At 41.6% G+C, this 19435-nt stretch overlaps 1 protein-coding gene across 8 annotated transcripts in view; it reads right to left on the reverse strand.

Moving 5' to 3' along the window:
• Positions 1-878: 878 nt before the first annotated feature.
• The window catches only part of FAM13A (family with sequence similarity 13 member A), a 142981-nt gene continuing 124424 nt past the window's right edge, over positions 879-19435 (reverse strand). For 7 of the 8 annotated variants that reach the window (XM_090138787.1, XM_090138786.1, XM_090138783.1 and 4 more), the window contains 10 exons: positions 14224-14437; positions 13719-13857; positions 12826-12907; positions 12466-12686; positions 11062-11145; positions 8213-8308; positions 6654-6737; positions 2697-2893; positions 1998-2099; positions 879-1052 (listed from right to left, as the gene is read on the reverse strand). In XM_090138787.1, the coding sequence (XP_089994913.1) occupies positions 926-1052; positions 1998-2099; positions 2697-2893; positions 6654-6737; positions 8213-8308; positions 11062-11145; positions 12466-12686; positions 12826-12907; positions 13719-13857; positions 14224-14437 (1346 nt within the window). In that variant the 3' untranslated portion in view covers positions 879-925. The remainder of the gene's footprint in view (positions 1053-1997; positions 2100-2696; positions 2894-6653; positions 6738-8212; positions 8309-11061; positions 11146-12465; positions 12687-12825; positions 12908-13718; positions 13858-14223; positions 14438-19435) is intronic. The other variant, XM_090138784.1, reaches the window with a different exon arrangement.

Below are 19435 nucleotides of genomic sequence, written 5' to 3' on the forward strand. Positions count from 1 at the left end.
GTGCCCATTATCAGAAGTGTATGGGCTGATGTGGTGGGTCTTCCAGATGCTTGACAGCTGACACTTAGCTGAGCAGCTACCAAACTCCCAAGGCATTCTAACTTAAAGCTGTTAAAACCTCTTCCTAGTTGCCCAAATGTCGTCATAATCTCACAGCATCGCCTTCCAATGGGAACAAGCAGGCACAGTTGCTGCCCAACTCTTTTGCTTCGCTATTCCAAACAGATGTAGGTATTTTCTTAACTGAATTGGCAGTCAAAAAAGAAAAGTGGGAAGAAAACCCAACTGAATCCTGTGCAAAACTGTAACTCAAACCAGTTCTGGGCTATGACCAGGATACTCTTCCAACATGTTATAAAGCAATGGAAGTCACTGAACTCCAAACAGTCTGGTCAAAGGTCTGAGCAAATCTTTACTGTAGCTATAAGAGAACAATCTTGGTGCTGTCTGACCTGTGCCATCACATGAGATCAGATCAGGTCTGGTAAAATAAAGTGGAAGCTATTTGATGATTTAGTCACTATTCATGCTACTTTGCCTCTTGCTATGATATCCTGGAAAAAAAAAAAGAAGAAGAAGAAAAAAAAAAGAATAGCATGGCTGGCTTTCATATTCTAAATATTACAGGATCTGTAAGCAAATCAAAACAGAAGGAACCCTTCAGTGCAGTCACTGAGGACAGCATCATGTCTCCGACACTGGCAAACTCCATTTTGGGCATCAGGCCTGGAGAAAGAATGGACAACAGCAAATGGAGAGAGTGATGGAAAGCCACCCTTTCTCCCTGTCCTGCCTCTGGTAATGGCCCTTCAGTTCCCACGGAGCTCCTCAGCCCTCCCAGCCAGGCTCTCGATGCATCCACTTCACGCACTTGTCCGCTTGGTGCTCTCTCTTCTTAGTGTATTGGTAAAACCACTCTCCTCCTTTACATCATCTTGGAGCTAATATCTCTTTTACTGATCAGGACCTCCAGCAGCCTCAGCTTGGCCTTAATCTGCTTGTATTCATTGTATTCTTCAGCCATAGGAGTACGGTCTTCTTTTTGCACATTCCTAATGAGAGTAAAAGAAGCCATGAAGATTTCTCTACCAGTAGATCTTACTTCAGTAGCCTTCCTCTATCCCCAGGTTCAGACTAACAAAATATTTCCCCTCTTCTATTACCCAGCAGGGAATAAAACTAAATAACTTTTATACTTAGAAAAAGAGAAATGCAAGCAAATGATCTAATGAAGCAGACAGTACATAATATTGAAGCTTAACAGAATCCCATGCTTCCAAATGCAGAAACTTATCTGAGGCTCCTGCTTTGCTGAAATTGTCATCCTTGGCATGACAGTTGGAAAAAAAAACAAAAAACCCACCACCCAACCAACCCAAAGAAACCCCAACAAACCCATCAAAACAATCAGAAGAACCATTTCCTTCAAAAGAAGTAAGATATTTCATCTCAGCATAAGTGAGATTCAAGTTTTCTGTGATTTTATAAAAACATTTAAAGTTTACGGTAGTGGCAAGAAGCTAATTTCAGGAGAATAAAAATATTAAAGCACTCTATCAGCTCATATATGAAGAACTTTTTTGATTCTTACATACCCAGCTATACTACAGCAAAAGTACTTGTTAAACTCATGCCTGAATACCTCACAGACATGCAAAATCAGGACAGAGAAGCATACAAGGTCACTGGGGACAAAGACCAATTCTTCTATCCCTAAGGAAATGTTCCATCATTCTTACTAGTTTTGCTGGATGCAGCTGGATTTTCTGTACTTATACTGCTTTTTAAAGTTATCAAAGAGGTTGTGGTTCCTAAAGATATTTGGAGAAGAAAAAAAGGCCATTCATTTTAATGGGCAACTGTAATGAATGTAAGTATATAATGATGACAACGAAATATACAGTAGTGAATTCAGGTAACTTTCCATAATTGGAGGCTTTGTAGATGCCAAATTGATTAAGAACAGCTGAAAGACAGAGGAATAGCTGAGAAATTACCTCCCATTTTGTCGGAAAAAATTATCTTCAAAGTCTCTCAGTTTTTTTCGGATCCGCTTTTTCTCTTCCCTGACTTCTTGCAGCTGCTCTAACAGTTCAGGCCTGTTGTGTTTAAATACAGACATGATTATACTTATGAACACAATTATAACTGGAAACATACAGTAAATGTGCAAATTCAGTGTTGTATGGATGCCAAGTAACTGAGCTGCTCCGTAAGCAGCCCTGGGAATCTGGTGTTAATTGCAATAAGAAGGTCTCTGAATTTACTTCAAGAAAAAAAACTGCACGTAGGCTTAAGTCAAGTGTGCATTTCACAATTCATCACTAACTTCAATGAAACTTACTTGCTGAAGATAGACCTGGTTTTGGTGACTTCTATGGGATTGAGGTTTGACAGCCATGAGTTAGGGCTACCATCTGTGTGTGTATGCAGTAGATCTAGGTGCTTAAAACTAGAAAAAGGAGTTCAACTTGATGTTTCCGAAAATAGGAAAGCCTTGTAAAGTAAAGGAATTGTTCCAATGATAAAAGTTCAGCAATGATAGTAGCTGAAGTGGAGGTTCTATTTAGCCCAACATTCCTAAGATGATAAAAGTCAGATATCACTATGAGGACAGGGTAGTTTTCTCCCAAACCCTTTCATATAGGGGTCTACTGCATTTCAAAATGAAGTGCAAAAAAATTTGGACAACATACATGGATGCTTCATGAAGATTTGAAAGCCCCATATCCTGGTTGCTCCTTGATGGTATCTTATCATCCACCGGGGAAACAAAGCCGTCGGCATCATCTTCTAGTTGATCCAAGAAGCTACGCACGTTGAAATCTGTTTTCATAGTGATTGTGAAGTCTGGTTTCACATTGCTGTCCTCCTCAGAGCCCTCCTCTTCCTCCTACAGAGAGAGAAAGAACACCCCCATCACACAGTAAGTTGCTTCCCTTCTCAGAAGCAAGCATCTCCTTTCGCTGCATGCACTGGGAACAGATATGAAAATAAGTGAATAAGCAGAGCAAGCAAGCACTTCAATTGCTAAGCAATACAGTACACCAGGATATCACCAGGAAGACATGCTATACCCAGAGCATATCAGAGAAATCAACTCAGATTTGTTAAGGAGACCCAAGGCAGAAAAAAGAGTAGGAAAAAAATCTAGCTTTCTCAGCAACCTGTTGCTTTAATTCTTATATTGTGATACAGATAAAACCAATTTCAGTTGTAATGCATGCTGTCTAACGCACACCTGCCATCCTTTGCTCGTCTATACAAATACAACAGGCAGCATACAGAACATCAGCTTAAAACAAGTATTCGCTCATACGATACAGCTCTCTCTAAAGGCAGAGTTCAAGACCTCAAATGCTCTTTCAGTGCTACCAATGAGCTCAGATGGATCCTTCTAAAGCCAAGTATTGGATATCATTGACTGTAAAGGCCTGCTGTTGCTAACATGGTCCCAACCTCAACTCCATACCATATAGCTGTAGCACACTGAAAATTGGAGTGGAAACACTTTGTCCAGTGCCATCTCCCCAAAGTACACAGACTAATGGGTCATGTTCAATTTTTTTTCCTACAACTTACAAGCACAACTTTTGGAAGTCTCTGCTGCACGTTGTATTTGCTAATGCATAGAATTCTCAAATGTAGGCTTTGCTATGTGATACCATCCAGAAATCACTTTTATTTTCAGGAAACAGGACCCAGTTTTCTCTTACTTGCAGAGACCTTTCCAGAAGGCAGCTTTCAACCTTAATATAAAGCATGAGGTTGGAATAAAGTAATAAATCATAGAATCATAGAATGGTTTGGGTTGGAAAGGACCTGTAAGACCATCTAGTTCCAACCCCAGCTATAGGCAGGGACACCTCCCACAGACAGATTGCTCACAGCCCCATCCAGCCTGGCCTTGAATGCTTCCAGAGAGGAAGCATACACAACTTCTGGGCAGCCTGTTGCACTGTCTCACTATCCTCACAGTAAACAAATTTCTTCCTCATATCTAGTCTAAATCTACCAGTTTAAAACCATTTCCTCATCCTGTTGCCACTTGCCCTGTAGCTTTTCTCCTTGTTCCTTTTTGTGTCCCTGGCTAGATTTAATTCTGTATGGGTTTTAGCCTTCCCAACCCGATCCCTCCTTGGACAACTTCTCTGTAGTGACCCCTGGTAACCTGTTCCCGATTCCACTCCCTACAGACTTTCTTTTTGAGCTTAAGTCCAGGAGCTCCCTGTTGATTCACAGAAGCCATGAGGAGTTCCATGAGAACTGCAGCAGTAGGAGCAGTCAAACGCTTTCCAAAAAAACAGGCCAAAGAGAGAAAGGAGACCACTGCTCACTGCTGTTTTCAGGACCCCAGGCATGCTGTTCTGTCCAGCTACGAAGTAGCAGCTGGGCCTTAAGCAGGAGAACGTAATTCCTGCTGGCATGCAGTGGAAGATTTGCTAAGTCAATCAAATAAATAGAAACTGTATTATTTTATTTTATGGGAATCCCTTTAGCACTGAAGGAGAAGACCCTTTGCCCTTTTCTAGGAGAGTAAGTTGCTTCTGGGTTCCAGTTCTGGAGGGAAAGGAAAAGGACCGTTTTCATAGGCTGTGCAAGAAATTTTTCCCAAAGAGAGAAGCAAAGCACCCATGTAACTTGAATCTGCATATCTGGTAGCAATCTCTTCCCCAAGGACACCCATAAGCCCGTGCCAGCCAACAAGGGCCAGCACAGCAGGCTGGCTTGCTTGCTTCGCTCCAGGGCACACAGCCCACAGCTCAGGAGTAAACCTTCTGCCAAAGAAAGCCCACGGGAGGAAAAGACAGTGCAGAAATCTCACTTGTTTAGACCTCAGTGCCAAAACACTACATCTGGCCATTACAAGACCTCTTAAAGCATTTTGCTATTTAAAATGAAGGAGCAATTAAAAACAAAAATCTGATCAAGAACCATTGCTTAGAAAGTGCCTCATATGGAAATCTTATTTTAAACCCACACTGCCATTTACATTCAAACCAAAATTATCTTCATTGACTAGATCCATTTGGCTTGCATCTGTGAGGTTCTTTAATCGTGAGACATTTAGTTTCAAGAGCTACAAATATAAAATCTCCAGATTAACCCAATATCACTACTCCCAGCATACAAGGATTCCAGTGGTTCTCTAAACACAGACAACATTCAAGATATTCTGTCCAAACATACGCAAACTTCATGCCATTGTTTAAGCTCTTATCCAGCTCTCCCAAATGCTTTAAAAAATACACCAGGAAAACAACAGAATCAGGTGCTCATCAAGACCAGCAGCGCTCTGTCCATAATGGACCCATACAGGGGGAAAATTCTTGATTTTTTTTGGCAATTTCCTCTGTTTAATTCTGAGTGTACTTCAGTGAAAAGCTGCTGCATGCAGCACCACAGGTCCCCAATAAGCAATTGGCATTTCAGCATTAATGGGCTTAATGAGAGCAACACCACAGCCCTCCACATTTGTGCTCTCTGTAGGAAACCGGTGAGATGCTGCCCTGATGCAGCATTTGCCTCACTAGTCACCAGAGATCATCACACTTGACAGCTGTAAACTTTGAATCCAGTTGCACACACAGTTGAAAGACAGAAGACACAGAAATGCCCCAATCAATCCAATAACCCAATTCAGACTGCTGTTGCAGACTTGAGAGCTCCATGTTTGTTAACCAGCCTCTAATCAGCAGTGCTACGTGCTTCAGTCTGCAGTCTGGTTTTAATGAATACGTGCCTTGAATAGTCCACTGATATAGAAGCTACTGTCACTCCTTTATCACAGAATCATCTTGGATGTCCACGTTTGCAGTATCTACATCAAACACTACCCATGTTTGGATAACTCAAGCCTGCTGAAGCACTTTTATTTCCTGCTACACTGCAACAGTAACTAATGCAAGCCAGGACTCAGCTCCAAGCAGCCTGTCCTGACTGACAGCTGGACATCCCTTCTCAGAGGAAGAAGGACCAATATTGTAGCAGACTTCATCACCATGAACTATCACTCCACAGTGGATTAAGAAAGCATCACAACAATCCTATCATCCAAATCTGACAGCATTAACAAACATGACTGAGTCGTTCCTACTTCAGTCCTCGTGTGACTTGGTTAGAAATGCTGCCTACAAGGTGGTGAAAGAGAGCCCTGGATAAAATAAGTCTGTGAACAGGAGAAGATACAGATCCTCTAAATGCCTGGTTGGCTCCGTGTGTGTGTTAGTTTTGTGAGATCTCATTCCAGCCATGGTGTTGTGTGCAAGCCACAAGAGCGTTGGAGTGAGAGAAACTATTGCAAAATAAATTAGTGTTATTAAAGAGGAAGGAGAAAGCAAGGGGAAAAAAAAAATCACCAAGCCAAAGTGCAAAGGATAATTGTGAGGTTTTTAGCAAAATAAAATACATTATGAGCAAGGGAGGGAGAAGGAGAAGGGAAAGAACACAAAGCCAAGGGAATATTGTAGTCTTATCTACAACAAGGGAAGAATTTGATCAGAACTGGACAGGCTTAAAGCAGCTACTGATTTTTCAGGAAGACACACTGCAAAAAAATCAACACTGATGGAAAAAAAAATCATTCTCTTTCATTGGTATAAGGGGAAAATTGATGCAAACTGAGCAATTAGTTAGCAGCTGGAGGTCTTCACCTTTATCTCCTTGAAGAAGGAAGCAGTTTCGCCCTCGATAATTGGTTGCAGCAAAGGGCTTCTCCGCTTGCTGGAGGGGGAACCCTGTGACAGGTGTTAACAAGTACGTTACATTATGAAACCCCTTCTCTTCCGCCACCTGCTCTCAGATCATTCTCACTCACTCATTCGCTCAGCTCACTGCCAGACCATCAGGAGAAATCCATTTCTTAAAGAACAAAATACGCCTGGCAAACCCTTTGCATCTTGGACTGTTTTCCCTCAAGATGTTGCTTAGCGAGGGACATCACTGCTAAACACTCAAGAAAAAAAACTTGGATGCTGGAATACTAGCTGGGCAGGAACTACAAAGAAAATAACCCCCCAACCTGAGGCCCTTACATACACACACAAACACACACACACAACTGGTTGGCTCTCCAGAGCTATGATGTAAGCCTAGCTGGACTCTCCAGCCCTGCTTTCCAGGAGGCTGACTTTCCAATCAAGTGCTTCATGATGGGCTTTCAAATGTATTCTGCCTCTATGTGAATCTCTCACTCTTCTCATTCTAAGGGACTGGGGAAAGCCAGTCTCATCTCCCCTGTGCTAGCCAGTGTGCAATTTCAGTTTTGTGTCTAAACAGGACCTGAGCTTTCTTTTGTGAGCTTCATCTTAAACTGCCAACACACAGATGAAGGGTTTCTTCCATCTGCACCATCTTTACCGTTCACATTTTGGGGAGTACTTTGCATATTCAAAGAGGAACAGCTTTAGTTTTAAATGCAGGACCACCTGCCACCACATGTGCAGAAAAAAAATTACATGTCAGTGTGATTGACTGCACTCAAGTAACACTGCCAGTCCGTTCAGTTCAGCAAGCAGTCTACAAAAAGCAGCCAGGACATCAGCAAAAACAGTAAGAGATCGTACATGACAGGGTAAAAAGGAACCAAGATCAAACAATTCTCTTTCTTTAGACAGGCTAAGAGGATTCTTGGTATATATTTAGGTTGAAAAATTCTTTAAAAATGGCCTACACAAGCTGTCCAGAATTTGAGATTCAGTGTTTGCTCCCTAAAGGAGTGCACTGGATTCCATGCTGGTGTCAATATTTCCTTGCCAAAGCACCACCTGGATTGAGCGGGCATCTTGCAGGATCTCTTCAATATCAGCATAGTGTCCCTTTCTCTCAGCCAAAGAGACCAGTGCCTGCCTTGGGACTCACACAAGTCTGTACTCCCAACATACAGCCCTGCGTAACCAAACAACATGCAGACCTACAGTTCTGAATAGACCAGTAAGGAAAGGGAAGTGATGCTGTAGCCAAACATAAGATGATGAAATAACAGCAGCAGCCCAATGGAAAGGTGAGAAACAACAAAAGGTGAGATGTGTCTCATGGCTCATGAGTGGGCACTGGAGACCCCTGACCGACATTATCTGACTGCAGTACATGTCACCGACTCGCTCATTCGCTTGGTCTTTGAGACGTCAGGGAGGAATTGGCCTTATTGATTGTGCTGTATGCCTCAGCTCTAACCCTAAGCAAGACGTTTCTAGAAGAAAGTTCTACTCACAATGATAGGGATGGTGTTGGCTCTGGAGAGGATCTGCTTGACCAAGCGATACCTGTCATACAGTGGCTTCATCACCTGTCGTTCATTTTTGGTAACCTGTAAAGGAAAGAGAAATGAGAACCATGAGATCTTCAGCAGATGCTCCATTCTACAAGGTACGTGCTTGTGATTGCTGTTAACCAGAGGATTTAAGGGAATTTCATAATGATGGCATGCTAACAGCACTAGCACAGAAACCAGAAATGCAAACGTAGCGAAATAAGTGAAAAGATAGCGGAATAAAGGGAATGCAGCTTGGAATGAGGAGAAGACTTTAAAATGAACTCTCTTTCATTTTGTCTGCAGCTTACTTTCACTGGAGCAAGCTTTTTAAAGCTTTCACATCATCCCTCCAGAGCAGGAGAGATGTGGTCTGGAAAGGGCAGAACTGGAGCTGTAGGTATTGCCAGGAGTGCTCTGGCTAGCAAACTGCCTCCAGCTTTCGACGTTTCTCTGCAATCCATCAAGCATAAAAATGGAAAATTGGAGAAATTCTACAGGACTTGTATTACTCCTAGTTCTACCAGATTAGCAGTTAGTAGAATGGGAGGCACAGCACTACTGTTGCCTCAGCCAGTACCTGTTACTTAAAAAACAACCCAAAACAACAACAACAAAAATACGCTGGTGGCTGAGAAACAAACCTTCACTTCATGACATTTCAAAATAGGTAAATACATCTGTTCTGTATGGGAAAATAAACATAAGCCTTGGAATGGACAGAAATTCCTAAGGCACATTTACAAATAGGAGAATATAAATGACATGCTTCTGAGTCTGAACATCACTATGGAGGAAGAATACAAAGAATTAATTTAAGCAAGGAAGTTCAGCACGAGGGGCCTGAGTCAGCCCTGCAGACGTGCACCAGAACATTTAACCAGAAAGCAAACTGAAAGAAAGTGTTCTGCACATGGGCAAACTGTCTCCCTAGTTAAATGTAATACCAGCAAAACCTGAATATATTTTTGGAAAACATCAAAATGCAAAAAAAGCTGTCAGAATAACAGAGCCTTTGACATAACTCTGGAGCATACTCTGTGTGGCAAGCAGCAGCAGCAGCCAAGGAAGAGATCATTGCCTGCATTGTTTGAGCAGCTCAAGAATTTCTGCAGAAATGAACTTTTTGGCTTAACTAAAGCAGTTCAGTTCTACCTCTCCAGGTTTGTCTGTCACTGGTGCAGAAAGACCCAGCTGCACTAAATCTGAACTCCATTGTTTTTCTTGTTTAGTTAAATATCTTAAAAAAAAAAAAAAAAAAAGCAATACAAAAAACAACAACTCAACTTGGCTGAACTACACCCCATTCTCCTCAAGCTCTCAGTACTTTTCCACTGCTGCAGTGCCAAAAGCTGGGAAGAGCAAAAGCTGATCAGCTGCAGTCTTTCTTGCTACGTGACTCCATGTTGCTTGCTATAGACTGCTTATTTAAAAACAAATTAAAAAGTAGCTGTATAAATAAAGCATCAAAAAGTGCTGGGAGGAAGGTATGCTGACATGACAGCCTTTTAAAACAGATTTAAAGTGAGTTTTTAAACAGATTTAAGTGAGTTTACTTTAACAAGATGACACCTGATGATTTACATCACTGTGATACCAAAAGCAGACTCCAACTCTGACTCTGCTGGAGAAGGTTAAGTGGATGTGTTGGCCTTTTGCTATTTTGTGCTATAATAAAATTTCATGTCCTCTCATACAACCATGCTGTTTTCACCTACTGGTATATGTGCCTATGCAATATTAGTACTTCACAGAATCATAGAGATATCCCAGATCAGAAGGGACCCATAAGGATCACCAAATGAAGGGAAGCATTTAAATTAGCAACACTTTAAAATAAAACAAGCAAACAAAGAAAACCAACAGGCAAAGGAGGAAATAATTCAGGAGCAAATGGCAGGTAGGAATCAGGACACAGCAGAAGAAAGACAGATCTATCATCTGCACTCATCAAGCACTCCTTATATACAGTAACTTGCTTCTCTCAAGCCACCAGTCAAGGGATTAGTACCACTCTGAAACTGAACTAAGATACCTCCACAGCTGGTAGCAAAGATTAGAATAAAGTGAAAGAGAAGGAGGGGTTTGTACAAAGCCAACCAGAGTACGTGGTGGCCTGGAACCTACCATATTTCTGTCGTGGCAGGAATCAACAGGACACTATTTAATTCTGTCTTTACAAATAAATTTCCTTTGCTAAGTTCAAATGTACAGGAAATCTCATGCCTGTCTCTTCCTCGTGGAAACAAATGTCTGCTTAGGGGAATGAGAAAATCTCTTCTCAACTTGTCATGGCATTCAGGAGACAAACTGTTTTGTGACTCCTCTGGCACAAAGGGATTGTGCAAATATGAAGATACATGTGCCTCCTCGCAAATAGTGTGGTACTCAGAGAAAGATACAGCTTCTCTAGAAGGTGCACTGCTTGCACACCTGTCTTCCAATTAGTCATTAATAATAGCAAACTGACAAATTTTTGTCAGGATGAGGGTCCATGCACAGCTATTCCCTGGTAAAGCTGGTGAATAAGCTGGGCCACAAAGTGAATGTTTGTGGATCCTGGCAAGCGTGATGCCAAAATAATGCACACTGAACTTCATTCAGTAGGTCCAGCACTGTGTGCAGGCACCCCTTGTCAAGAGCAACGTGGCAGTGGTAATGAAGGATCAGGGTGGTAATTAAAGGATACATGTATGGTTAGAACAGCAAGAAGTCTTAGAGACTGTGACACTGAAGAAGCACTAGGGCAGTCATTTACAACAGACAAAGACACATAAAGATGTATTTTGAAACAATGCTGCTGTACATACCGGTCTGCCATGAATGCTTTCATAATACAGCAAGGCTTTCTGAAGAGCCACTTTCTCAGCTGCTATCTGATCTCTTGTCATGTCCTGTAAAAAGAAGCACAGAGAGAAGAGGAAGAAAAAAGTCAGAATTCAAGACACAGACAATACTAATTGACAATACTAATTAATGGCCTAACTAAAGTCATTATCATTTTGTCATTAATGTTTTGAAGACACATCTCTGCTTTCTAGTTCCCCTTTCCCAGCTATATTGCTGGAAAGTCTTACCATGAGTGGAGCCCTATATACAAGGTAGGCAAATTGAAACTAAATAACCTTTGTATGTGAACATGTTGTAGGTACATAAAGGGGATTTATATTTTCTGTGTGCTTTGAACAAACAATGTTAAATAACTTTCAGTGATGGTGGCTGTTCTTCACTTAGAAAGATTTGAATCTTAAGTCCAGCAACAGAATGCATGCTCTTCCTTGTCTTCCAAACCTGAGACAAGCTCCAGTACCTGTTGCAAAGCTTGCCATTTTCGCTTTGACTGCTACAGACACACTTAACAGAAATGAAGTGCAGTCAGACTGTTTCTTTCTGCCAAATTCTGCTACGAAGTGAAAAGCTCTGGCTGACAGGCTGAGGGGACAAAGCCAAAAAAAAAAAAGAAAAGGCAGACAGTTGGAAGACACTTCCCCCAGTTTTCCAAAGCTTCTCCACCAAACATGACTGACACCAAGCCTTCTCTCTCTATTGTTGCACCAAATACTATCAGAGACCTTTAAAAGGTCAGGCTGTTTATTCTTGCTACCTTCAGAAAACAGCCAAACACTTCTGCAAATCTAATAAATAAAGATATTGCTGTCTGCTCCTCTTTCGCAGAGTACTGCACAATTCACACGTCAGCAGACTCAAGGACTTCATTTACAAGGCTACCCAAAACTCAGGAACTAGCAACATCAGACACAAAGACTCTCCACTAATAACCCTCAGAGATTACAGGAACTAGCTGAGCTCAATGTGACACTCAGAAAAGCAGTGATAAAATGCCCTGAGAAGACAAGAGCATTCAGCTGTGGAGTGATCTAGAAGAAAATCAATGACCTAATCTTGAGAATCACTGGAAGACTCAGAATGTGCCAAAAGCTTTTGGTCATAACAACAGTTCAGAACTGTTACATGGAATCTATGAGAATCAGAAAAAGAACACAGTGCCATTCAGTAAAAACAGAGTGTGGGGGAAAAAAAAAATACAGATAAGGAAAGCAGAGGGAAAGAAGCTAAAGCAAGTAAGCCTGGAGTAGAGGTTGTAGACTTTGTGACAAAATGCAAAAGATCACAAGACTTTCACAACTGACAGTGCAGCTATGAGTTACATGCTTGTACTTAAAAGGCCTAAATCTGATCTGCATATATTGTACCTTTATATCCTCAGGTCGGTTTGTCTCTGTTCGTTTTTCCTGAAGCTTCTTCTGGATAGAATCAAGGGTCACTTCCACAGCAGGCTTGGCAGATTTATCTGACAGGTCTTGTTTCTTGTCATCCTCCTTTTCAAGCTGAGAACCAAAGCTCTTAGGGAGCGTGTTGCTTCGCTGACGCACCACAGGGCCCAGGTCTTCTTCTGATATCTTCAGTTTAGACTCTAAGCAGGGACATTTAGGGGAAGAGGAATAATTTCCCTTTTTAAAAATGTGACAGTGACAGGACCACTGTCTAGCATCAAATTTAAAAAAGGTTAAGTCTAGGTGCCCCCAGAAAGTACATCAACAGTGACTGCTCACCTTTAAGTTGCTTTCGGAATTTGGCCAAATCATTTGTCCATTTGAGCACTTCAGGGTTAGCTGCTTTGTCACTGTGGGAAGGCTGGGAGGAAAGAACAATCATGCTGAATCTGTATTAAATCAACAGGAGAGACCCACTGAAATAAGCCTGTGTAACAAAATGGGGGCTAAACAGGATTGGGACACAGCACAGAGCATGGGTACAGGCTACTAACTGGTGCCTGCATACCTGTGACCTATCCAGCTCAGAACTTGCTTTGATTGCCCTATCTGTCACAACATTATCTCTTAGTGCATTGCAAGACTGATGCAAGACCCTTTCAGTACCATCCTTCATGGTTTAGATCACCGACTAAGATGCACACATATGAAGCTTTAGTTCCTTAAAAAGCTTTCTGTCCCTTGGAAGGGCATGTCAAGAATAAACAGAATACAGAACACTGCGTCTGCCCAGCAGCACTTGACTATGGCTCCTTGCTGAGGAGCAAAGAAGGCTGCTCTTCTCTACTATGCAGTGCTCCGGTGTCCTGCAAATACCATCATGCAAATGAGATGCACAATTGTTCCTTCTACAAAGTAAACTTTAATAAATATACAAATGCAAAACTTAACATAGCAATTCCTGCATCCTCGCTGTATAAAGCAGTGATAAAAATCCGATGAGTTTGTGAGACTCTCCTGTACTGCACTGGTGGTACAAAAAATGCCAGGAAAGATGATTTGTTTGATATAGATGCACATTGTCATTTTTGGAGCAGTATTACATTTTCCTTTACTTTGAACTGTTTAAATACTTCCAAGCTCTCTGTATATGTTTGATAGGTTCCCCTAGTGTCTCCTCCCTTTCTAAATACCTTACACCTCTCCTTACAAATGCTTGAGTAGAGACTTACCCTGTATTTCCGCTCCTCTTCAAATTTGTCCTCAAACTTCCTGATTTTTTTCTTCAGTCCCTGAATCCTCCGGGTAAGCTGTGCAGGGGTAAGGTCTTCTCTGTCATCTTCGTAAGATCCCAAAGAAGAACTCCGCCTCCTACCAAGAGCAGAGATTGCACAAAGAGTTTATCCAAACAGCTGCAGTACATCTTCTCTCTCAGAAGGACACTTAAACTTTGAGTAAATAAAGGCAAATCCCACGGAAGTGAGAAAGTTATGTTGGTTATTCTCTAATGACAGACAGAAAAAGAGGATGCTGTAACAGCCTCTTTCAGGAACAGTAACTCTAGATATTAATTGAAAAAACCCTGAAATGATCAGTTACCTAGAACTTTTCTTAAAACACCTGTCTTCTGACAGAAAAAATAGAAGCTATATGGCTTGTGTGATATAAAGAGATGTTGCTTGATGCAACTGTGCAATGCAGCCAGATCAGAGTCACCACAGAGAAATCACAACCCACCTCATAAATGAATGAGAATTGGGAGGGGAAGGAGGCACTTCTGTATCATCCAGGTACTGCTGGCTCTGTCCATAGGCATAGAAGCGAGGAGACAGCATAGGATCACTGTCCTCATCCAGGAGCTGGCGAATTAAACGACCAGCCTGTGGGGAAAGGCGAGCCTCTTCTGAGTCTAAGCCATCTCGCTGCCATGAAGAAAGTGCAGGGATGGGCTCTAGGAACAGCAAGACAAAGATTGATGTTATCATTTTTGTTTTACAAGTACCACAGACTCCAGACATTTCTCATGTCATGTCACGACCCCATTGTCCTAAGTGACTGCTTGTTGTCAATGTCAAGTATTCTCTGGGTCATTATTCACACCTGCTAGTAATGCAAAACATTACCTGGTCATAGTGGATGCTCTATACAAGCACAAATAATCTGCTGAGTGCAACGCAAAACTGTATCCATAATCTGGCTGGAATTACTATGGATTGACACCAAGAGAAGGTATCACCAGCCACTACTTTTGAGGAAATAATACCAGGATAGAACAAAATTACTGGCACATGGCAGGATAAAGGAGGCAAGCTGGTGATAGGAAGAAGCTCCTCAGTTTTAGGTCATACAAATGCTGCAAATGAGCAGCACTACGATTGTCCTCCTGCTCCCCAACACAACTCTGCCACACATGGCTGAAAATTCAAAGACTAGAAGGAAGCATATGTTTTTCTAGCCTGTAAGGAAGGACTGCTTCACTACATTACTACCAGTTCTATAGGGCACCCAACTGTCATACGAGCTGATTTTATATTTAATATTTAATGCTTAGCTGGAAGCAAAAGCAATGCCATACAGGGAGATGGTGGGGTGGGAGAGAAATGGAAGCCCAATTCAGTGTTGCTGCCCACAGAAAACAATCGCCTCAATCTTGTGACAGCTCCCTCCAGATGCCATAAGGAGTCTAACATTTTCTGTTCAGATAGTTTTCTAAGCTGATTTGCATGCTCCTACTTAGCACCACGGGATTAAACAGTTTAAGAGCCAGGCCTTGAACTTATAAACCTAACAAATAGTTCTAGAGTCAAGTAACAAAACAAAAACCCTTATAGAAAGCTCCCAGACCAGTCTCAGAGCTAGGGACTCAGTATTTCCTGTGCCTAGCATGTCTGTTCTTGTTTCATGAAGAGAAGAGGCTTTTGAAGCTAGTAATTTTTTGAACTAAAAGCAGTATTTCCTTCTGCTGAACAAGGTTAAGACTTTCAGAGCTTAGAATGGATTTCGTGGGGACTCCCTTACAGAATCTTGTGCTGCTCTCCCCTAAGTACAGCTCAGGCAGCATGAGATCATGCACAGCTCAGGAATGACCAGCCTAGAGGAATTCTGCTGCAACAAAGGTGACTCTCCTCCTTTCCCCTTCTTCTTTATACATGAATTTAAATTGTATGCCTCTGCTTAGAGATTGGTGCTGCATGCAAACTGAAAGTTATCCTGAAAGGGGTGGCTGGAGGTGTTTGCACCTCTCAAGTGTTATGATAAGTGAAGCACATTCTTGGCACATACAGGTGCTCACAGGGGCTGCATTAATGAGGCGTGCAAAACTCAGATGGACACAGGATGCATTGCTATAGATTGGAAAGCTCCTGCAGCCTATATTTCCCCTGAGTAATTTTTGGAATGTGAACTTTTTCTAAGCTGCATTCACCTTGAAGGTACCTAATAACTGAAAAAATTTTCTCAAGGTACCTAATATGAACAAAGAGGAAACTAAGGGCAAATCATTCACTCAAGCTGTGATACTTTGGCCTCTGACCCTTTCCTGAGTCTCATAATTTCAGGTCCTCACATGATCTCTTGCAGCAATTTAATGGCTGATAACAAGAAAGGAACAAATCTGATACATCTGACTAGCAGAAATGAGGTAAGTGATGCATGCAATTCTTCCAGACATTCTTCATTTCCAGTTTTTGGAATACACTCACACCAAAACAGAATTTGCTCTTGGAAATCATTAAATCACATCCTCATGGATTTACACAGATGGAACAAACTTAGGAGAAGTCGAAAGTACATTTAGCAGTAACCAAATACAGCTTCTACTGCACCAGCTAAAAAAAAGCCATTACCAAGCATACACGATGCATGTGATTTTGTCCTAAGGTGAGTATACATAGTGCCCAAAAGTCGAATCCAAAAGGAAAAAGCGTACAAAAGGAAAAAAACATCCTAAAAGGAAAGGTCAAATTTGAGACTTGACATAAGAAATGCTTGCTATAGAAAATCAGCTGGTTTTAATTCTCACTCCTAAGATGGAAAGACTCCATGGACAAGTTGTTTCCCTTGCTGACTATATGCTTTTAGAAGAAAAACCTCATCTGGACACAGACTGAGTAATGATGCTTCCCTCCTCCCCCCTGAACATATAATAAAAGAACATATAAACACGGGAACAAAGGGACATAAACAAAAGGAACAAAGCAAATAATAAAGGAACATATTTAGTTATTTAGAATTACGGATCTTATCTACATCAGACCATGAACTGGATCAGAGTTACAGACTGGCTGTCCTGTTCTTTATATGGGTCAAGTGCCAGAAACTTGGACTGCACAAACAAATAGTAACCCACTCAGGGTAAGAAGCTTCCTTTTCTGATAGTGAACAATCAACCCAAACCTGCTCAACAGAAGCTATAGCCTCTTTTGTTATTTATTTACAGAAGATACATATATAAAAGTTTTAAGCCCTTTCCAAAGACTGCTAAATTCCTGGACTGAACAGTTCAGGTTTGAAATATTTGTTATTAGTTTTAATACCACGGCTATTTCTGCTAAGTGAATAAAAATGTAAATGCTCTGCCTTTTCTTTGCCACTGACTTGACAGAGCAGCTACCTGTACTCTTTTGTCTTGAACAGATCCCTCACTCTGAGAAAGCCTCTATATTCCTTCTTTTTTTGTTCATAATAAAAACATTTTATGAAAAAAATAAATAGCTTTGGGAATATTTAACCAGCATGGCTGTGCCAGCATAGAGAAATAGTGAGCTAATTTTCTATTTCCTGGTCAGATTCTTGTGTTTCTTCCAGATATGCTTTTTCCAAGTTGTCACAGAAGTGAAATAGACTGATATGGAGCCTGCAGACCCTCAGCACTGATGCACTCCTCTCCAATCTCACAACCAGCTAATCTTTTAACAAAGCTGTCAGCCATCTGCCAGGTGTTGCTTTGCAAAACCCTGTAGGCATTCATACGCCTGTTGCAGCATCAATCTGCCACACAAAGGACTGGTCTTATTAATAAACCTGTGTCAAGCAAAAAGAAAAATGAATTTTATCAAATTCAGTAGGGGTTATTATCAGCTCCATGCCATCCTGCTGTTAAACCTGACTTTTTATTTCTCCTTTAATTGCTCTGCTTTTTATCTGTGACAGGATTACTGGGGGCTGCAGGGCCAGCAGAGGGGTACTGCCATGTGCATCTGCCCAAAGGTACAGCCCACAAAAGGCCATCGAGGATTTGTGTTCTCTCTGTAGCCATACAGCTGACGTATGCTGCTTCAGCACACACATGACAGCCCCAGGAGGCTAAAATCTTCACTGCTGTGAAGCAGTAGTAGTAGATCTGAAGTAGGTCTGGAGGGATTAAAAAAGCCTAAACTAATTACAACACCTGAGGTCCTAGCACTAAATCCCCCTTAGAAGACCCCAGAAAGACATCTCACAATGGAACGAATAAAGCAATTCAAAACCTCAAAACACTCACTTGGTCAGTATTTTACATCCTTAAACAGCCCTGGCATACTCCTCCTAAATAGATCAAAAAGAACGGCCCAAGCAAAGAGCTACCTTAATTTGTCAGTGAGATGAAACATTTACCAGCTATCCAGACAATTTTGCAATTTGTTAATAGTGTTGCACCATAATAAATGCTGCTGTTGTTGTTTTTTTTAATACTGCTGCTATAAAATGAAATCCATAAACAATGCAATTATTCATTTCTACATATGGCGATAAAAACAAAGTATGTTTCACCACCATTTGATTTATGTCTATTGCACACAAATACACTGATCTAAGGCTAGTGTCAAAAACAATTCTAGAATGTTGTTTCTCTTGCTATACACTTTTTTCCTTCCCATTATCCTGCTTCTTTTCATGGGAAAGCATCAATTAAATCTGTCTCAAAACTATTTGGAGATCAGCTTCACCCTCAGGGTCTTAGTGCTACAATACTTGGGTTCTCAAAACTGAAGAGAATGCTTATTCATTTTAAACTTCTGCTTTTAGTCTTACTTTTTTTTAAGCTTAAAAGAAAAACGACTGCTGATTGTTTCATAAGAGCTTGTTACTGCGAACTTTGCTTCAAATTTCATTTACAGAACCCTTTTCTAAAACCTCAGTAATGAGGCTACATAGGCAGCAATCACACGTTAGATCAACCTACTGAACTATCTGCTCAGCTCCGAGCTGATGACAGGGCCAGCCACTATTAGGAGTGCAAACTTCCAGATTTTTCCTTGAGGGCAGGATAACAAATTCTGTGCTTGAATTAGCAACATTTGGTAAGAATTCTGCACAATAGCACTGGATTCTGAGAGAACACTGTGTCCTTCCCACTCATGGCATTCAATTCCAACACAATCCACAGCAAGGGGAACATAACCTGCAGAAGTATATCTAATCTCTCCTCTTGTGTACAAGTCTGACTGTGCAGCAAATCTTAAAAATAATCAAGTAAAAATTATTTCTAGAATAACCCTGACAGTTCACATGGCAGCTATCGCAGTGAAGCGCCCCTGAATTAGTGTTCTTTATGACAGCTCTGCTCTGAACATGATAGGAAGTCTGCCTGAGTGAAGAATAAGAGCTAGTCAGCAGACAAGGCTGCCTTATGTAATTTTGTACCCGTTCTCCAAGGCTCTTCCTCAGACTGTGTGCAGAGGTAGTGACAGCTACAGCTGATGGTGCCTCCCCCTCAGCATGCAGATGCTCTGCCAGAAGCCTGCTCACACCATACCCTGCGCCTCCTGCAGTAATTCCTGCAAAGGAACCCACCCTAAAGGCACAGCAAATAACTGGTCATTACCATAGCTGAAGACACAGGGCCTTTCCCTTTCCACTGGGGAAGGGCCAGAGGTGCAGTAAGGACACAGACGAGATGTATAAAGGCCTGAGTGATGCATGCTGGCAGGGAAGAGACAGTGCTTGGCCTGTTGGAGCTGTGCACGAG

Source organism: Phasianus colchicus, chromosome 4 (assembly GCF_987193195.1).
Source record: "Phasianus colchicus chromosome 4, bPhaCol1.hap1.1, whole genome shotgun sequence".
NCBI classification, from domain to species: domain Eukaryota; kingdom Metazoa; phylum Chordata; class Aves; order Galliformes; family Phasianidae; genus Phasianus; species Phasianus colchicus.